Source organism: Mustelus asterias, chromosome 9, assembly GCF_964213995.1.
Source record: "Mustelus asterias chromosome 9, sMusAst1.hap1.1, whole genome shotgun sequence".
Lineage (NCBI taxonomy): Eukaryota > Metazoa > Chordata > Chondrichthyes > Carcharhiniformes > Triakidae > Mustelus > Mustelus asterias.
Genome location: NC_135809.1, coordinates 123,361,885 through 123,380,532, shown reverse-complemented (window position 1 = coordinate 123,380,532; position 18,648 = coordinate 123,361,885). Strand labels below are relative to the sequence as shown.

At 43.7% G+C, this 18,648-nt stretch overlaps 1 protein-coding gene across 1 annotated transcript in view; it reads right to left on the bottom strand.

The window, feature by feature from the left end:
* Positions 1–318: 318 nt before the first annotated feature.
* Positions 319–18,648, bottom strand: part of dhcr7 (7-dehydrocholesterol reductase) — a 39,374-nt gene continuing 21,044 nt past the window's right edge. Inside the window, exons 4-9 of the mRNA XM_078220990.1 lie at positions 14,474–14,564; positions 10,735–10,948; positions 8,591–8,795; positions 7,103–7,234; positions 864–4,333; positions 319–351 (exon numbers count right to left, since the gene is read on the bottom strand). Of these exons, the coding sequence (XP_078077116.1) occupies positions 3,869–4,333; positions 7,103–7,234; positions 8,591–8,795; positions 10,735–10,948; positions 14,474–14,564 (1,107 nt within the window). The 3' untranslated portion in view covers positions 319–351; positions 864–3,868. The remainder of the gene's footprint in view (positions 352–863; positions 4,334–7,102; positions 7,235–8,590; positions 8,796–10,734; positions 10,949–14,473; positions 14,565–18,648) is intronic.

The window sequence follows — 18,648 nt, the reverse complement described above, 5'->3', positions numbered from 1 at the left end:
AACGTTGCGCTGCCTCCCGCTGTGAGAAACACACAGTGGAGAGGACAGAGAATTCTGCCCGCATCTCCCCCCCCACCCATCCACTCCCCCACCCCCACCCCATCGACTCAGTTTCTTTCTCCATAGATGCTGCCAGGTCAGCCGAGTATTTCCAGCATTTTCTGTTTTATTTCAGATTTCCAGCATCCGCAGTAAATGGATGCTTTACTAACACTTCACTCATATGAAATATTTCCATGTTTAAGGGCTGGAAGTAATGTTGTAGTTATATTACAATGCAAAGCTTCATTCAAAAAAAACCAAGAAAACTTCTAAAAAGTCATTTTAATTAGAGGAATGATATATCTGTCTCTGATAATATGATACCGCCTTGTCACCAGGCAAGACTGTTCTCTTCCTGTGGGGGAGCACTTCAGCAGTCACGGGCATTCAGCCCTGGATCTTCAGGTAAGCGTTCTCCAAGGCGGCCTTCACGACACACGACAGCTGAGCAGAAACTGATAGCCAAGTTCCGCACACATGAGGACGGCCTAAACCGGGGTGTTGGATTTGTGTCGCATTATCAATAATCCCCACAGCTTGCCTCCTGGGCTTGCAGAATCTCACTAGCTGTTCTGTCTGGAGACAATACACATCTCTTTAACCTGTGTTGAATGCTCCCTCCACCCACATTGTCTGTACCTTTAAGACCTGGCTGGCTGTAGAGATTTGCATTCTAATTAGTATTCTGTAACTTGATTTTTGTGTCTGTGCACTGTTTGAGAGCAGATATCCACTCCATCTGACGAAGGAGCAGTGCTCCGAAAGCTTATGGTATTTGCTACCAAATAAACCTGTTGGACTTTAACCTGGTGTTGTGAGACTTCTTAATATGATACCAACACAGGGTAGGAGTATAAACAGATTTTTTTGATGTGAATTTATTCAATAGAAAGTAAATATCATGAACGCAATTAGACTTTACAAAGAACTGTCAAGCACACAATTTACTTACTACATAAAACCAGTCAACATAAAAATAAAAACAAGTCAGAAGATGGGACTAAATTTACATTATACCAATAATTAGGCAGTTTACTACATCTTTATTCATTTCCTTCACGATACAGGGACAGAAAGTTAATACATCAACATCAACAGTATAAAAAAGTTGGAAACCCTGGTTTGCTTTTTTTTAAAAACTCCTCTGCACTGTGAGAGAGGGAGAACATGAGTGCAGGTTTGAGAATTTGCATCAAAAATAGAATCAGCTTGAAATCAGGACCAATGTTTTTCAGGAATTATAAATACAACATCATGTTGAGTTAATACAAGTACAAATGAACAGCCACAATATTTTGTAAACTATTCCTGATAGTAGGTTTTTTTTCTCCAACATTAGGTGATAGTTAGAAATAGGTTAATTTTGTGGTCCCTGTGTAAAATCTGATGGTTTTTATTTTGCATGGGTCTGACTTGTAAATTTAATTCAGTCATTAAAAACAAAACCAATAGTCGGACTTGTTGGGTAATTTCTAACACTGAGAGTCCTTGATCAGATGTGCAAATGTTACAGCTGTCAACTGCTACATGTGGTCAGCAAAGTGGTTAGAGGTTTACAATAAATGATATGAAGGCAGTTTTAAGCTTCCATGGCTATAGATTCGTACAACAGCAGAGAAACATTTGATTCATCCGCGTGTCTCAGAACACTCCTTGAAATAACTTGTAATGAATGAGTAATTACTGCATGCAGGGTTGGTGTGGGGAGCTGAGCTCTTCCCTCCTCTGAAGAAATTTGAATGCAACTGATTTATGCAGAATCATTGCAAAATTCCTTAATCAATTGTAACCACTCCTGGTTTATATCCCTGCTTCACTCATTGATCTGCCCATCCAACTGACCAAAGTTCATGGGGTTTCTGAATTTTTGCCACTCCCAAATGGTTGTCAATTTATTTCCCAAGATTTACCCACGGCGGGAATCCCAAAGATAGCCAATTCTGGTGGTTGTGGGTGTTTTATTTTAATGTTGTTGTGATCTGCCTTATATTTTTGAAGGCATATTTTACATTATCAGAATCTGTTAGATTAAAAAAATCTGCCATACTTGATAAGGTGCCACAAAAGAGGTTGTTACCAAGAATACAACTGGCCGAATAGCTGCCTTAGAATAAAAGGTAATTTATTTAGGATTGAGAAGAAATTTTCACCATAGAGAACTGAAAATTTCCTACCCCACTGTGCTATGGATGGTCAAAAGCAAATTACTGCGGATGCTGGAATCTGAAACCAAAAGAGAAAATGCTGAAAAATCTCAACAGGTCTGGCAGCACCTGTAATGAGAGGACATTTCGAGTCCAGATGACCCTTTGTCAAAGCTTTGACAAAGCTCTTTTCTCTCCTTACAGATGCTGCCAGACCTGCTGAGATTTTCCAGCATTTTCTCTTTTGGTTGCTATGAATGGCTGAGTCTAGTCAAGAATAAAATTGATAGATCTTTGGACACTAAGGGAATTGAGGGATATTCTACTGGGATTTGGTGGAAAATGGAAGTGTGATAGAAAATCAGCCGTAATATTATTGGTTAAATACATGTGGCTTACTCCTCCTATTTGTTGTCTTCTTAATTGCATTTTCAAAATATCCAAAAGTCTTGACCTGATGAATCTTTTTTTTATAAAAGGCACCACCCCAAGGCAGAAATTCCCACCCGAGGTCAACGGACCTTTGCACGGTCTGCCCAGGCAGGCGGGATGGGAAAATTCCACCCAAAGAGAGACTTTAAGGAAGATGATGCATGTCCTGTGCTTTCCTTGGGCCCCAATTATTTGCACGATTCTCGGGAAATTGTCGGCAGAATCGTCGTAGAAACTGGCCATAAAATTTCAGCTTAAACTTGGGTGGTAGGGCAAATCAGGAAAAGGATCCTTGGTATCCTGGCCAATATTGATTCCTCAAATCAACGTCACTAAAGCAGGTCATTATCATTGCAATTTGTGGGAACTCCATTGCAAATTGGCTGCTGCATTTCTTTAAACTCAAACACTGACTACACTTTGAAAGAATTTGATTAGTTGCAAAGTAGCTTGGAACATCTGGAGGTTATGAAAGGTGAAATAAACGTGTAGGTTTTTCTCTTACTACTTGGCACAAGCACTACCTCATTTAAAATCTCACAATACCAGATTAAAGTCCAACAGGTTTATTTGGTATCACGAGCTTCAGAGATGCGATCCAAAAGCTCGTGATATCAAATAAACCTATTGGACTTTAACCTGGTGTTGTGAGACTTCTTACTGTGCCCACCCCAGTCCAATGCCAGCATCTCCACATCATTTAAAACCAATTGTTTAACAACTGCACCAAAATTGCACTGGCATAAAATTTATGCATGCACATCTGGCAGGAATTGAAACTCAACAGTCCTAATTGGAGATCATTTTAAAAATGAAGTTATGGGAAATATTTGGAACATGTGGGAACATAACGATCAGAGACTCACGGGTTAATAAATGTCATTATATGCAATTTATCAATCCCTGCGGGAATGTACTGATATTTATTCCTAATGTCAATCGATTTGGAGGCATGTAATTTAACTTAAAGCAGCACTTTTCTGATACATCAATGAAAATCTCTTTGGTTAGAGATTAACCATTAGACAGTCCACTAACGTGGGCCAGTTTACACAGAAATTCCAGGTGTTTTGTTAAAAAAAATGGATGTTTCACTTTTGACCAACTTTCTGCCATATCCGAGGGCCATATGTTCTCCTCTGCTGTGTAATAGAATGATCGGTAAGAACTTGCAAATTTGTGATGCCAAAGTTTCGTTGATTAAAGAAAATCAAGCCTCTAAAAACTGTACACTGATGATAGAAACCATCCTAAAATACTCCGGGTATCAAGCGGTAGGGCACAGCCTCAGTATAACGGCTCCAGTCCTTGCCGTATTTGCTTGAGCAGCGATGCTCATCTCTTATACAGCGATGAATCAGCAAGATTGACATGTAGATGATATAAAAATAAGGCAGGAGGTGTGCAAATCCACAGGCCAGGCAGTAGGAAAGCGAGCCCATGAGATCCCCGGTGTAGTTAAAATGGCGTGCCAGCCCCCAGAACCCAGAGATCATCAGCTTACTGTAGTGCCTTTGGCCATCAATGGACAAGTAGGAACATTCAATGTACTTGGGTTTTCTGCCCCAGATCTTGCAGTTTCCATCTGTGCGCCTGAAGAGGTCTTTCTGGTGGTTTGTTATTCTGAAGATATAGTAGCCAACCAGCCCTAAGAGAAGGACACTGATTGCATTGGCAGTTGATAGCCGTACTGGGTTGTAGACTAGGTAAAGACCCTGTGATGTTGAAAAGAAAAATAACTTCCAACTTTGCAGAGATATTGCATAAAATTACATTTATTTATTTATTCGTCACAAGTAGGCTTACACTAACACTGCAATGAAGTTACCGTGAAAATTCCCTAGTCGCCACACCCCAGCGCCTGTTCGGGTACACTGAGGGAGAATTTAGCACGGCCAATGCACCTAACCAGCACAGCTTTCGGACTGTGAGAGGAAACCAGAGCACCTGGAGGAAACCCACGCAGGCACGAGGAGAACGTGCAGACTCCGCACAGACAATGACCCAAGTCGGGAATTGAACCCGAGTCCCTAGCGCTGTGAGACAGCAGTGCTAACCACTGTGCCACCCACAGCATTAACAAGAGTGAAATTCATCTATTCTTCCCCCACTCTCGTCATTTTGTTTGAGAATCTAGCTGGCATTTATTTCCTGCAGGTGAAGCGTGCACCCCTTCCTCGTTTCAGCAGCTGAACTGTGATGTGTTCATGCCAGAAAATCTGAGGCACTCAGTTGCTAACACTCATGCTCCCTTCAGGAGATTGTGGCTGTAAGCTTCACTTGACAAGCTAAAGCAGAACTAAGGGTGGTCGAAATTGTCAGAGGTGCTATTTTTTGGTTGCGGTGTTAAACAGAGGCCTGTTACAGTGATTCAGGTGGATGGATGCTAAAGATCAGATTAAACTACTTAAAAAGCAGAGGTGGACAACACGCCTCCCTCACCAAAACCTCCAAAATAGATAAACTTGTGTCTTATCTCAATGTTGATCCTGCACCAGAATTCATTGGCTACAACAAGAATTGATCATAGAAACATAGAATCTCTACAGTGCAAAAGGAGGCCATTCAGTCCATTGAGCCTGCACTGACAACAATCCCACTCAAACCCTACCCCTGTAACCCCACGTATTTACTCTGCTAATCCCCCTAATACTAAGGGGCAATTTAGCATGGCCAATCAACCTAAACTGCACATCTTTAGACTGTGGGAGGAAACCGGAGCACCCGGAGGAAACCCACACAGACACGGGGAGAATGTGCCAACTCCACACAAACAGTGACCCGAGGCTGGAATTAAACCCACTGTACCACTCTGCCGTCACATGTTTCAGAGATGTGATTGGGAGGTATTTAAATTTGTTAGTTCCCATAACACTCCCTATATGGAGTTAGTTTCCATTCTCGCACTCCCAAACTCTTGTGTAGACCCAATACTCCTTCCGACACTATGCCCCTTTATGACACATTGTATCTTTGGAATAAACCACTGGAAAATGAAGAGCAGGGAAGCCATTCCTTCACTGACATGTTTTGAAGTTCCACTGATGCTCTTGTATCACATCATAACAAGCTTCTTGCTCCCACTCCAATCCCTACCTAAAACCCGGTTGGAGAATACAGACTCTGAGCTAGTGGCGGATTTCTGGCACTAAACATTGAATTTTCTGTCTCCGTAGCCATCGCTGCTCGTGCTGTTATTGTACGGGAGAAGAGAATTCCTTCTCCCGCTTACTTCACTGCTGCTCCTACTTTGGGTTCAATTTAATGGGAGCCAGATTTCCTGACCATCCTCCCAGTGAAACAGTTGAGGAACTGGAGTTGGAGTGAGAGATAAGTGAGGACAAACAGATCTCATTGGGGAAAGGTTGTGGGCCGGAGTAGATTGTCTGGGGATGGAGAGGAACTGGGGTTGGGGAGGGGAACTCCAATAGCCCATTGAGGAGACACCAGGTCCCCTTGCTGTCTACCTATCCAAAGCTGTTGGGCTGAACAACAGGAGTGAGCCTCTCCTGCCGCTGGTTAAACTGCAGCGAAAGTGAGATGAGTGGACATTAACATACAAACTAGAAGCAGGAAAAGACCATTTGGCCCTTCAAGATTGCTCTGCCATTCATAGAATCATAGATTCCCTACAGTACAGAAGGAGGCCATTCGGCCCATTGAGCCTGCACCGACAACAATCCCACCCTATCCACGTAACCCCACTAATTAACCCTACTAATACACCTGAAACTAGGGTCAATTTAGACTGGCCAATCAACCTAACCCACGCATCTTTGGACTTTGGACTGTGGGAGGAAACCAGAGCACCCGAAGGAAACCCACGCAGACATGGGGAGAATGTGCAAACTCCACGCAGACAGTGACCCAAGCCTGGAATCGAACCCGGGTCCCTGGCGCTGTGAGGCAGCAGTGTTAACCACTGTGCCGCCTCTCATTAAGATCATGATTGATCTGATTATGGCCTTAACGCACAATCCGCCTAACCTTTTGTTAGTCAAGAATCTATCCACCTCTGCGTTAAAAATATTCATTGATCCTGCCTCCACCGCTCTCCAGGGGAAGAGAGTTCCAAAGATTCACGACCTCTGAGAGAAAAAAAAATCTTTCCTCCATCTTGCAAGGGAAACCTCTTATTTTTAAACTGTGTCCCCCTTGTTAAAGTCTCTCCCACTAGGGAAACATCCTCTCAGCATCCATTCTGTCAAGTCTCCTCAGGATCTTGTACATTTCAATAATATTAATTGGTAGGTAAAATTGCATTGGAGGCAAGGGAGGATGAGTAGGTGATGGGTACAAAGCCCACAATATTTCACAAGCCCCCTCCCCTGCCTGAGAACCCGCCATCGGAGAGAGCTGTTTAATCCAAATCTATTACTTTGCTTATGGAATAAACAGTACCATCGCCACTCTCCCATCAAAGTGAACACAAGCAAATCTAAAAGTGAAGCAACTGTTGATATAATGATTTAAGATGGTTTTACCTGCAGAGTGTAAAGATATGGCAGCCAGACACAGTCACCCCAACCCAGGTACCAACCAAAATGGTCATGGCAAATATCGATGGTCTTCAGATACCAAGCTTCATTCCAGAAGAAATCCAACACATAAATTGCCTAAAAATAATCAGTCAGTCACTTAACAGAGGTCACATGAAAGGATAATAATTTTTAAAAGTTCTTTCATTAGATGTGGGCAATGCTGGCAAGGCACGGCCAGCATTTATTGCCTGTCCTTAATTGAATCATAGAAGCCTTACAGTGCAGAAGAGGCCATTCAGCCCATCGAGACTGCACCGATAACAATCCCACCCAGGCCCTATCCCAGTAACCCCACATATTTACCCTGCTTCTCCCTCTAACTTAAGCATCTGGGACACTAAGGGCAAATTTGGCATGGTCAAAGCACCTAACCCACACATCTTTGGACTGTGGGAGGAAACCGGAGCACCCGGAGGAAACCCACACAGACACGGGGAGAAAAGCAAATTATTGCAGATGCTGGAATCTGAAACCAAAACAGAAAATGCTGGAAAATCTCAGCAAGTCTGGCAACATCTGTATGGAGAGAAAAGAGCTGAGGTTTCGAGTCCAGATGACCCTTTGACAAGGGTCCACCACCCTCCCAGGCAGCGCATTCCAGACCATCACCACCCTTTGGTTAAAAACTTGTTCCTCATATGCCCACTAAATTTCCTGCCCTCACCTTGAACCTATGTCCCCCCATGGATGACCCTTCAACTAAGGGGAACAGCTGCTCCCTATCCACCCTGTCCATGCCCCTCATAATCTTGTACACCTCGATCAGGTCGTCCCTCAGTCTTCTCTGCTTCAATTAAAACAACCCAAGCCTCCCCAAACTCTCCTCATAACTTAAATGTTCCATCTCAGGCAGCATCCTGGTGAATCTTCTCTTCAGCCCCTCCAGTGCAATCACATTCTTCCTATAATGTGGCGACCAGAACTGCACGCAGTACTCTAGCTGTGGCCTCACCAAAATTCTATACAACTCCAACATGACCTCCCTGCTTTTGTAATCTATGCCTCTATTGATAAAGGCGAGTGTGCCATATGCCTTTTTCACCACCTGACTGACATGCCCTTCCGCCTTCAAAGATCTATGGACAAACATGCCAAGGTCCCTTTGTTCCACAGAACTTCCTAGTGTCCTACCATTCATTGAATACTTCCCTGTCAAATTACTCCTTCCAAAGTGTGTCACCTCAATACCCATCTCCTTCCCTGTTCAAAGCTGCTATGGATTTTGTTCCCCATACAGTTTATGGTCAGAGGATTCCTTCAAGGCAACAAAAAAATCATAACCTCTCCTTTTGCTCTTTTCATGTCCCCTCTCAAATCAGACCATTTACAACAACATTATTGCCTGTCAATGTTGTCACCCACTACAGGGTTTCCCAGGCTCTTCCCAGTAAGTGTGAAAACTTTTTCGAGGAAACCGAAACATACAATTACCTGCAGTACATTCACCAAGATCATGGAATTGGTCACTTGACCGTAGAGCTCTTGTTGTTTGGCAGCAAAGGAAAGGTTAATGAGAGTCCACGCCACAATACCGGGGCGGCCATTGAAGAATAGCTTGAAGTCAAACCATGCCCCTATCCGTGGGTTAAATTCAATTCCCATCATGTAGTCGTAGAAAAAATTGCCAGTGAATTTGCTAAAGAAAGGGAGTAAACATGTTAACATTGTACTTCCCACTTTAATACATGCAGCAGCAATGTAATACTGATTATATTTTTGTGCTGCTCTTTCCTCCCCTTCTTTATTAGGTGCTCATTGGCACACCCAATACCGACAGGTGGATGTATCGACCAGGTTTCTGTTTAAGACCACAGCCACTGGCTCAGAGTTTTCAACAACAACAACAGCAATGCATGCATCTGAATAGTGCTTTTAGCATAGATAAACGTCCAAAGTGCTTCTCAGAGGGACAAAGGAAAAGGTAGACGTGTGGACAAAGAGGGGAATATTGGAGAAGGAAAGGGAATCTTTAGTTAAAGAAGTGGGCTTTAAGGAGGGTCTTAATGGAACAACGGGAGACCAGAGAGGACAAGGCTTTAGGAAATTGGAGGGTGTATGGACCAGGTTACAGAAGGCACGGCTTCCAAAAGTGGGGCAAATGGACTGAGCAGGAGGTAAAAGAGATCAGAGTCAAAGGAGCAGATAATACAAGGGGTTAGTGAGGGCTGGGGGTAGGAGGGCAGGGGGAGAGAGCAGGGAATTGTAACTCTGACGAATGTAACAGACACAGGGAGGGTTGAGACAATTGACTCGTTTCAACATATCGGGGAGAAGTTTAAATGTGAATCTTTGAGGGATTTGGAGCCAGTGAGGAAGGAGGGAGCTGTAGCTCTTTCAAATTTAAATTTTGGATAAGCGGTCCAACAATACACAGGCAACAGAGGGGTCGCAAGAGATGTTGGAGACGCAGAAATAGGTGCATCAGCTTGCAGGTGGAAGCTGGTTCAACAGCAGCAAATTATGTCACCAAGAGACAGCACACAAACAGGGATGAGGTGGGGCCACAGACAAATCAGAGATGCAAACCATGTCCCCTCTAATTCTTCTGCATGGCTTGCTGCCTGTTAATTGCACCTGCAAGGTACATTCAAGATTGCTGCAGAGCCATGCAGCTAATTGAAACTGTTGGGTGCAGGGAAATTCTGGTCTGCATCTGATCGAATCGGTGAAAAGTGGAAGCAAGCTAGCGCATTCTCATTGAGCTGGAGAGCGTTGGAGGTGAACTAAAGGAGGAAGACTCATCAAAAGCTGCAGAGAGGAGAAGCTTGAAGGGAGATAATGGACTGCTGTCACAGAGAATTTTCTTTTGGCTTTTGTCAGGTTGTTTCACTCTGTGGGAGGGCTGAAAGCCATACCAAAGTGCTGAGTTAGAGGAGATGTGGGCACAGATACAACAACATTGGGGAAGAATGGGAGTCTGCAGATGAGGAAATTGTTTGGAAGGTCAGAGGGGCTAAATTTTGATTTGATTTATTATTGACACATGTATTAACATACAGTGAAAAGTATTGTTTATTGCGCGCTATACAGACAAAACACACCGTTCATAGAGAAGGAGAGAGAGAGTGTAGAATGTAGTGTTACAGTCATAGCTAGGGTGTAGAGAAAGATCAACTTAATTCAAGGTAAGCCCATTCAAAAGTCTGACAGCAGCAGGGAAGAAGCTGTTCTTGAGTCGGTTGGTACGTGACCTCAGACTTTTGTATCTTTTTCGCGCAGGAAGAAGGTGGAAGAGAGAATGTCCGGGGTGCGTGGGGTCCTTAATTATGCTGGCTGCTTTGCTGAGGCAGTGGGAAGTGTAGACAGAGTCAATGGATGGGAGGCTGGTTTGCGTGATGGATTGGGCTACATTCACCACCTTTTGTAGTTTCTTGCGGTCTTGGGCAGAGCAGGAGCCATACCAAGCTGCGATACAACCAGAAAGAATGCTTTCTATGGTGCATCTGCAAAAGTTGGTGAGAGTCGTAGTTGACATGCCAAATTTCTAGAGGGACAACTAATGACGATTACGAACCGAGAGAACAAGACTGTCTTTGACCAATTCTTCAAAACATTTTCACAGCTTAAATTCTTACCAGTCTTTTGCATTGCTAGGAAAGAGGTATGCCTTCATCATTGCAAACGTCGCCACACCATAGCCGAGGATGTTGGCACACCACAACAGAGAAATCCAATGATCAAACAGGATTGTGGGAGAGAACCAATGAAGATAGTTGGCATTGGCAAACCAGAGCGCATGGGTAATAATCCATGCCTGAAGTCCATTAACCTCATATTTATTGATCAGACCTGTAGAGTAAATACACAAACTTATAGGGCCCTTTTGAAAACAATTCTGAAAATATTGCAACAGCCTTCTCTTCACCCTTTCTCTGACATATTTTAGAGAACAATTGCATTTATTTAACATGTGTAATGCCGCAACAAGTCCCATGGAAACTTGTGCCCCAAGGAGTGTAGGTTAGGGGGATTAGTAGGGCAAATACATGGGGCTACAGGCATAGGGTAGGATGATCTGTCGGAAAGTCAGTGCAGACTCGATGGGTTGAATGGCCTCCTTCTGCACTGTAGGGATTCTATGAAAGACAAAAAAAAATGACCTGATAACCTCTCCTTTTGATGTTCATTGAGGACTAAACAGTGGCCCTGCTGGGGAAGGTCCCATTCCTTGAAATAGTGCCATGTCCACTTGCTTTATGCCCAGCTGAGAGAGCAGAAAGGGACTTGGTTTAATAACACATCTGAAAGACAGTACCTTCTACAGTACAGCACTCTCTCAGTACTGCACTGGAGTATCAGCCTAGATTCCTGTGCTCACGTCTCTGGAGCAGGAATTGAACTTCCAACCTTTTGACTCCAGAAGCGAGAGTGATAGCAACTGCGATGTGGTGAGTTTGACACAGGATTAAGGGTTTTATCCCAAAAATAAAGGGTGTTGCAATCAATGTGTGATCTCAAGGGTCTATTTGGGCCTCACCAAAATATATACTGGATATACTGGCACTGGAGGGGGTGCAGAGGAGTTTCACTAGGTTGATTCCGGAGTTGAGAAGGTTGGCTTATGAGGAGAGACTGAGTAGACTGGGGCTATACTCATTAGAATTCAGAAGAATGAGGGGAGATCTTATAGAAACATGTAAGATTATGAAGGGAATAGATAAGATAGAAGCAGGGAAGTTGTTTCCAATGGCGGGTGAAACTAGAACTAGGGAGCATAGCCTCAAAATAAGGGGAAGCAGATTTAGGACTGAGTTGAGGAGGAACTACTCCACACAAAGGGTTGTGAATCTGTGGAATTCCCTGCCCAGTGAAGCAGTTGAGGCTACCTCATTGAATGTTTTTAAGGCAAGGATAGATAAATTTTTGAACAGTAAAGGAATTAAGGGTTATGGTGAGCGGGCGGGTAAGTGGGGCTGAGTCCACGAAAAGATCAACCATGATCTTATTGAATGGCGGAGCAGGCTGGAGGGGCCAGATGGCCTACTCCTGCTCCTAGTTCTTATATTACAAAGATGCATGCTGATCTTTCCCACCAAATGAGGTGCAAAAGGACCATAGGAAAACTCCATTCATATCAATCCAATTGGATCTGTTTAATTATGAAATGATTCTGGAAATAATCCTGAGTTGGGAAGAAAGAAAAATCTGTAACTTGTGTTGGGAAGGCTTGTGTCACTTCCTGAAGGCTCACTCAACACAAAATTATTCTTAAGATCACAACAATCCACCCATTGACCATGAAGGGCAACGGCCTCAACTGGCATGACTATAACAATGCAAAACTCTTCTCCATCAACCTTTACCCTCTGTTCTGCAGGATCAACTTTTTCACCCCAAAACAAAGTGAGGCAAGATTCCTTCCATGATCCTTATTGTGATGTCACCACGAGTGTACAAACAAACTTACATACAAACTAGGAACAGGAGTAGGTCATTCGGCCCCTCGAGCCTGCTCCACCGCTTGATAAGATCATGGCTGATCTGACTGTGGCTCAACTCTACTTTCCTATCTGCACCCTCCATCATACTTGCCTCCCTTGTCATTCAAGAACCTATCTAACTCAGCACTGAATACATTCAATGACCCAGCCTCTACTCTTTCTGGGAAAGAAAATTCCACAGAAATCTGGATGTATTGATGTACCCCTCGACAACTATCATGCAACCAAAGTGGGGTCAGAGTATATGTGGATGCACTTTGAGGATTTGATATATTTTTTAAAAATGCAGTCTCTTCCATGTCCAAATGATTAACAGATGACCATTCTCCTTGGAGAAGAGAAGGTCTGTGACAAGCGGTGTTCCTCAAGGATCAGTGCTGGGGCTTCTGTTGTTTGTAATATATATAAATAATTTGGAGGAAAATGTAGGTGGTTTGATTAATACATTTGCAGATTATATAAAAATTGGGGGAGTAGTGGATAGTGAGGAGGAATGTCAGAGGATACAGCAGGATACAAATCGGCTGGAGACCTGGGCTGAAAGATGGCAGATGGAATTTAACCCAGACAAATTGGGATGTCTACCGCAGAAGGAAAGTATACAGTAAATGTACAGCCCTTAAAAATATTAGCATACAGAGGGATCTGTTCCCTGAAGATGACAACTCAGATGGACGTTGAGTATAGGAATTGGCAAATCATGTTGCAACTGTATAAGACATTGGTTCGGCCACGTTTGGAGTATTGTGTACAATTCTGGTCGCCACACTACCGCAAGGATGTTGATGCATTGGAAAGGGTGCAGAAGAGATTTACCAGGATGTTGCCTGGTTTGGAGGATATGGACTATGAACAAACTTGGATTGTTTTCATTGGAGCTTCGGAGGATGAGGGAGGACCTGATAGAGGTTTAACAAGATTATGACAGGCTTGGATAGAGTGGATAGTCAGAATCTTTTACCCAGGGTCAATTACTCAGGTGCATAGGTTGAGAGTGAGAGGGGGAAAGTTTAAAAGAGATGTAAGGGGCAAGTTTTTCACACAGAATGTGGTGAATGCCTGGAATGTGCTGCTGGAGGAGATGGTGGAAGTGGATTCTACAACAATGTTCGAAAGGCATCTGGATAGATACATGAATAGGCAGGGAATAGAGGGATATGGACGACATAGAGGAAAGAAAATATTAGGGAGGCATCTGTGTTGGCACAGACTTGGTGGGCCGAAGGGCATATTCCTGTGCTGTACTGTTCTTTGTTCTTTATTGAGAAGAAATTTGATTGAGGATTTCAAAATCATGAGGGGTCTAGACAGAGCAGGTAGAGAGAAACAGTTCCTATTGGTGGAAGGATCGAGAACCGAAGGGCATTGATTTAAGGTTACTAGCCAAAGAAGCAATAGCGACATGAGGAAAAGCTTGTTTATGTAGCAAGTAGTTAGGGTCTACATTGCTCCGCCTGAGTGTGTGGTGGAGGTGGGTTCAATCAAGACTTTCGAGAGGCAATTGGAACGGAAGAACGTGCAGGGCTACAGGGAGAAGACGGGAGGGCGGCACTAGGTGAATTGCTGCTTTGGAGAACCAGCACACACATATAATGGGCCGAGCAGCCTCCTCCTGTGCTGTAACCATTCTGTGATGTTAACAAAACCAAACTTTGTGCTATTAAGTCATGGGGAAAAATGCATTTAATGCAGTCAGGCCAAAAACTTTGAATAATAAGAAATCTTCGAGCCTTCTTCCCGACCAACTTTCCCCCTTTACCATGACAATGGCCGTCTTGTTTTATTCTTGTTGCTGTCAACAAACTTGCCAAACAATGTGACTTGGAAGAGTATTTTTATGATTTAGCAATACAAATTGAGAGATGAGTCTCACCTGCAGGAGTGCGTGCCCCATCTTGCACTCCACCAACATAGCCAGGTAGGAACTTGTGACAAACATCAGGCAGACACATGTACAAAAACACCTGGAAATTCACACACAGGGAAAAAAAATAGTCTTAGAAATTGACAACAAATCAGTTAGATTGGGTAATTTGGGAAGATTTAATTGCACTGCCTGACTCAGCAGTGGGAAAAGGGCTGTAGACAGGAAGGAGAGATACATGGGTTAATATATGAACAGAAGCTATTTCGAAACAGCAAGAGTTGTAATGATCACTCTAGGGAGATCCGTGGCCGGCAGCATTGTGTTGTTGGGAAGAGAGCTGTACCTTCAGGTCTTACTTTTAAAATCTTGCCTTGTTGGGTGTGGCGGGCGATTTTACAGCACCAGGAACCTGGGTTCAATTCTGGCCTTGGGTCACTGTCTGTGTGGAGTCTGCACATTCTCCCCGTGTCTGCGTGGATTTTCTCCGGGTGCTCCGGTTTCCTCCCACAGTCCAAAGATGTGCGGGTTAGGTTGATTGGCCATGCTAAATTGCCCCTCAGTGTCAGGGGGATTTGCAGGGTAAATATATGGGGTTACGGGGATAGGGACTGGGTGGGATTGTTGTCAGTACAGGCTTGATGGACTGAATGGCCTCCTTCTGCACAGTGGAGATTCTATGATAATTTCTTTTAAGGTTGTACTGAAACCTGGTTTTCTTGTGTTCACTATGCACTGGCCCCCTCAGGGCATAGCAATATTGATATGCGAGCTTCAAGTGAGGTGTTTAGGGTCCTCATTTGTACATATGAAAAGGATCTCTCACCCATATTTCATGTATGGAAGCTGCGCATTGATTATTTTGGGTCATCACCAATATGGTGCAGTGTGCACTTCCAACTTGTAATGCGTGTAGACTTCCATGTTCAACATGCTTAGAAGGCCACTTCGTGTCCAGTAAAATGGGCTCTATGTAGCCCAATATCTCGGTCAATTTCTGTTCAGTGGTCATAGTAAGCACACAGTTAGGCTGGACCTTGTACCAGAGTCAATCCCACTGCCATCCTGTCGGGTCCAGCAACCTAAAAAGAATCTCTCATTCAACGAAGGATTCCAGTCAGTCATGCAGTTAACACATGTCCTCATTATCCTGGGCTAGCTTGCCTAAACTCTGGTTTATTAAACAAAGAAATTTAAACGTTGTCCTAGTCCATCCTATACGTCGATGGAGAGAAATAGCTCCCGGACTATACGAGATGAAAGATTTCAGTGGTAAGAACAAGGATTAGCCTTGCAGGGTTCCATGTGTGGCCCAGCTTAGCACCACATAGAAAATAAGCTGAAACGTGCAATTTCAAAAACTGCGTGAGAGTCCATTTATACATTGGATTGTATCTGAAAAGTTGTTTAAATAAAAGATTTAAAAATTAAGACAAATGTTATTATAATAACTCAGGATTCTGCTGTAAAGGAACATAGAAGCATAGAAACGAGAAGCAGGAGTAGGCCATTCGGCCCTTTGAGCCTGCTCTGCCATTCATTTTGATTGTGGCTGAATATCCTGATTCCCCCCCTTCCTCCCATATCCCTTGATCCCTTTAGCCCCAAGAGCTACATCTAATTTCTTCCTGAAATCAATGTTTTGGCCTCAACTACACTCTGTGGTAGTCAATTCCACACATTCACCACTCTCTGGGTGAAGACATTTCTCCTCATCTCAGTATCCTCAAACTATGACTCTAGTTCTGGACACCCCCATCATTGCGATCGTTCTTTCTGAATCTACACTGTCTACCCCTGTTAGAATTTTATATGTTTCTATGAGATCCCCTCTCACTCTTCCAAACTCCAGTGAATATAATCCTAACCGACGTAGTCTCTCCTCATATGACAGACCTGCCATCCCAAGAATCAGCCTGGTAAATCTTCGCTGTACTCCCTCGATAGCAAGGACATCTTTCCTCTGATAAGGATACCAAAACTGCACAATACTCCAGATGTGGCCTCACCAATGCCCTATACAATTGCAGCAAAACATCCCTATCCCTATACTCAAATCCTCTTGCTATGAAGGCCAACATACCATTTGCCTTCTTTACCGCCTGCTGTTCCTACAGGCTTACTTTCAGCGACTGATGTACAAGGACCCCAAGGTCTCGTTGAGTATCCACCTCTCTCAGTTTACACCCATTCAAATAATAATCTGTCTTCCTATTATTGCTACCAAAGTGGATAACCTCACATTTATTCACATTATACTGCATCTGCCATGCATGTGCCCACACAATCAGCCTGTCCAAATCACACTGAAGCATCTCTGTAACTTCCTCACAGCTCACCCTCCCACCCATTGGCATATAGGATGGACTTGGACAAGGGTCTGGAATGGTGCTCTTTTGCACAAAGTAAAATTAAAGCAAAACCACAAGCCTGTGGTGAACACACACAGGTCCCAACTGGGATGTTACAATAATGGACTCACTCAGGGGGCTGCTTTATAAAGGGCTCAGGATACAAGCTCTATCTGTACGGTAATTACCAGTCACTTGGGAACTGGGAGGTCAATCAGGGATTCCCCATGTTAGTCCAGGGGTTTATCACAGTTATATTCACATAGATAAATGCAGCTGTTTCAAACTGTGAGTATTCAAATTTATGAACTGGAGCTTCTGAATTTTTAATTTTTTTTTACGGGATGTGGGCACCTCTGGGTGGACCAGCGTTTATTGACCATCTCTAAGTGCCCTCCATTTCACAGGACATTTAAGAGTCAACCATATTGCTGTGGCTCTGGAATCACAGGTAGGCCAGACCAGGTAAGGATGGCAGATTTCCTTCCCTAAAGGACATTAGTAAATCAGATGGGTTTTTACAATTAACAATAGTTTCATGGTCATGATTAGACTTTTAATTCCAGATTTCTATTGAATTCAAATTTCCCCATCTGCCGTGGTGGGATTCAAACCCAGGTCCCCAGAGCATTGCCCTGTCCAGTGATAATATCGCTGTGCTACTGCCTCCCCTTTTGAATGCAGCACATGGGGGGCGGGGGGGGGGAACAGTTTTATGATTCTGGGTGACTCAGTTCACTCTTTGATTTGAGGCATGTTAGGAAGTAGTGTGACATGGTTGTGATCAGCCCGGGCAGACTAGCTGTACAAAGTATGCAGGACTCTCTGTGATGGTACTGTAACTTTAAGAAATATTTTTCTTTAAATCATGTTCTCTGCAGATTGTAAGCAGTTTTTATTATTGTGGCATCGGCTGCCTGATTAGATATGCTTTTATTGCTGTTTAAATGGTTTAAAGTAAAAGTTTATTTATTAGTCACAAGTAGGCTTACATTAACACTGCAATGAAGTCGCCACGCTCCAGCACCTGTTCGGGTACACTGAGGGAGAAGTTAGCATGGCCAATGCACCTAACCAGCACGTCTTTCAGACTGTGGGAGGAAACCAAAGCACCCGGAGGAAACCCACGCAGACACGGGGAGATTGTGCATACTCCGCACAGACAGTGACCCAAACCGGGAATCGAACCCAGGTCCCTGGAGCTGTGAGGCAGCAATGCTAACCACTGTGCCACCCGTGCCGCCCTATGTTCCAGGCTAACTTCATAAAATACCTTGGAGTTTCTGACCTGGATTATAACATCTCAATGCAGACTTTCAAATAGTCAAAGCAAATTTGCTACACTTTGATTAAAATCAATTCTGCCACACCACTGTAAAAATGAAACAAATTCCATAATTTCAAGTTTGAAGGAAAAGACTAAATTTAAAAACAAATGTAATTTCTAAAATATTTCAGAAAGTGAAGTTTTTTTAAAGGTTATTTGTTCATATCACAAATAGGCTTACATTAACACTGCAATGAAGTTACTGTGAAAATCCCCTCGTCGCCACACTTCAACACCTGATTGGGTACATTGGGAGAGATTTTAGCATGGCCAATGCACCTAACCAGCACGTCTTTCAGACTGTGGGAGGAAACCCACGCAGACACAGGGTGAAAATGCAGACTCCGCACAGACAGTGACCCGAGCTGGGAATTGAACCTGGGTCCCTGGTGCTGTGAGGCAGCAGTGCTAACCACTGTGCCACCGTGCTGTCCCTGAAGGGAAGTGTTTGAGAGTAAATAGTTTCTGTGGTTGGCTGTCTCGAGCAATGCACCGTGTTGCAAATC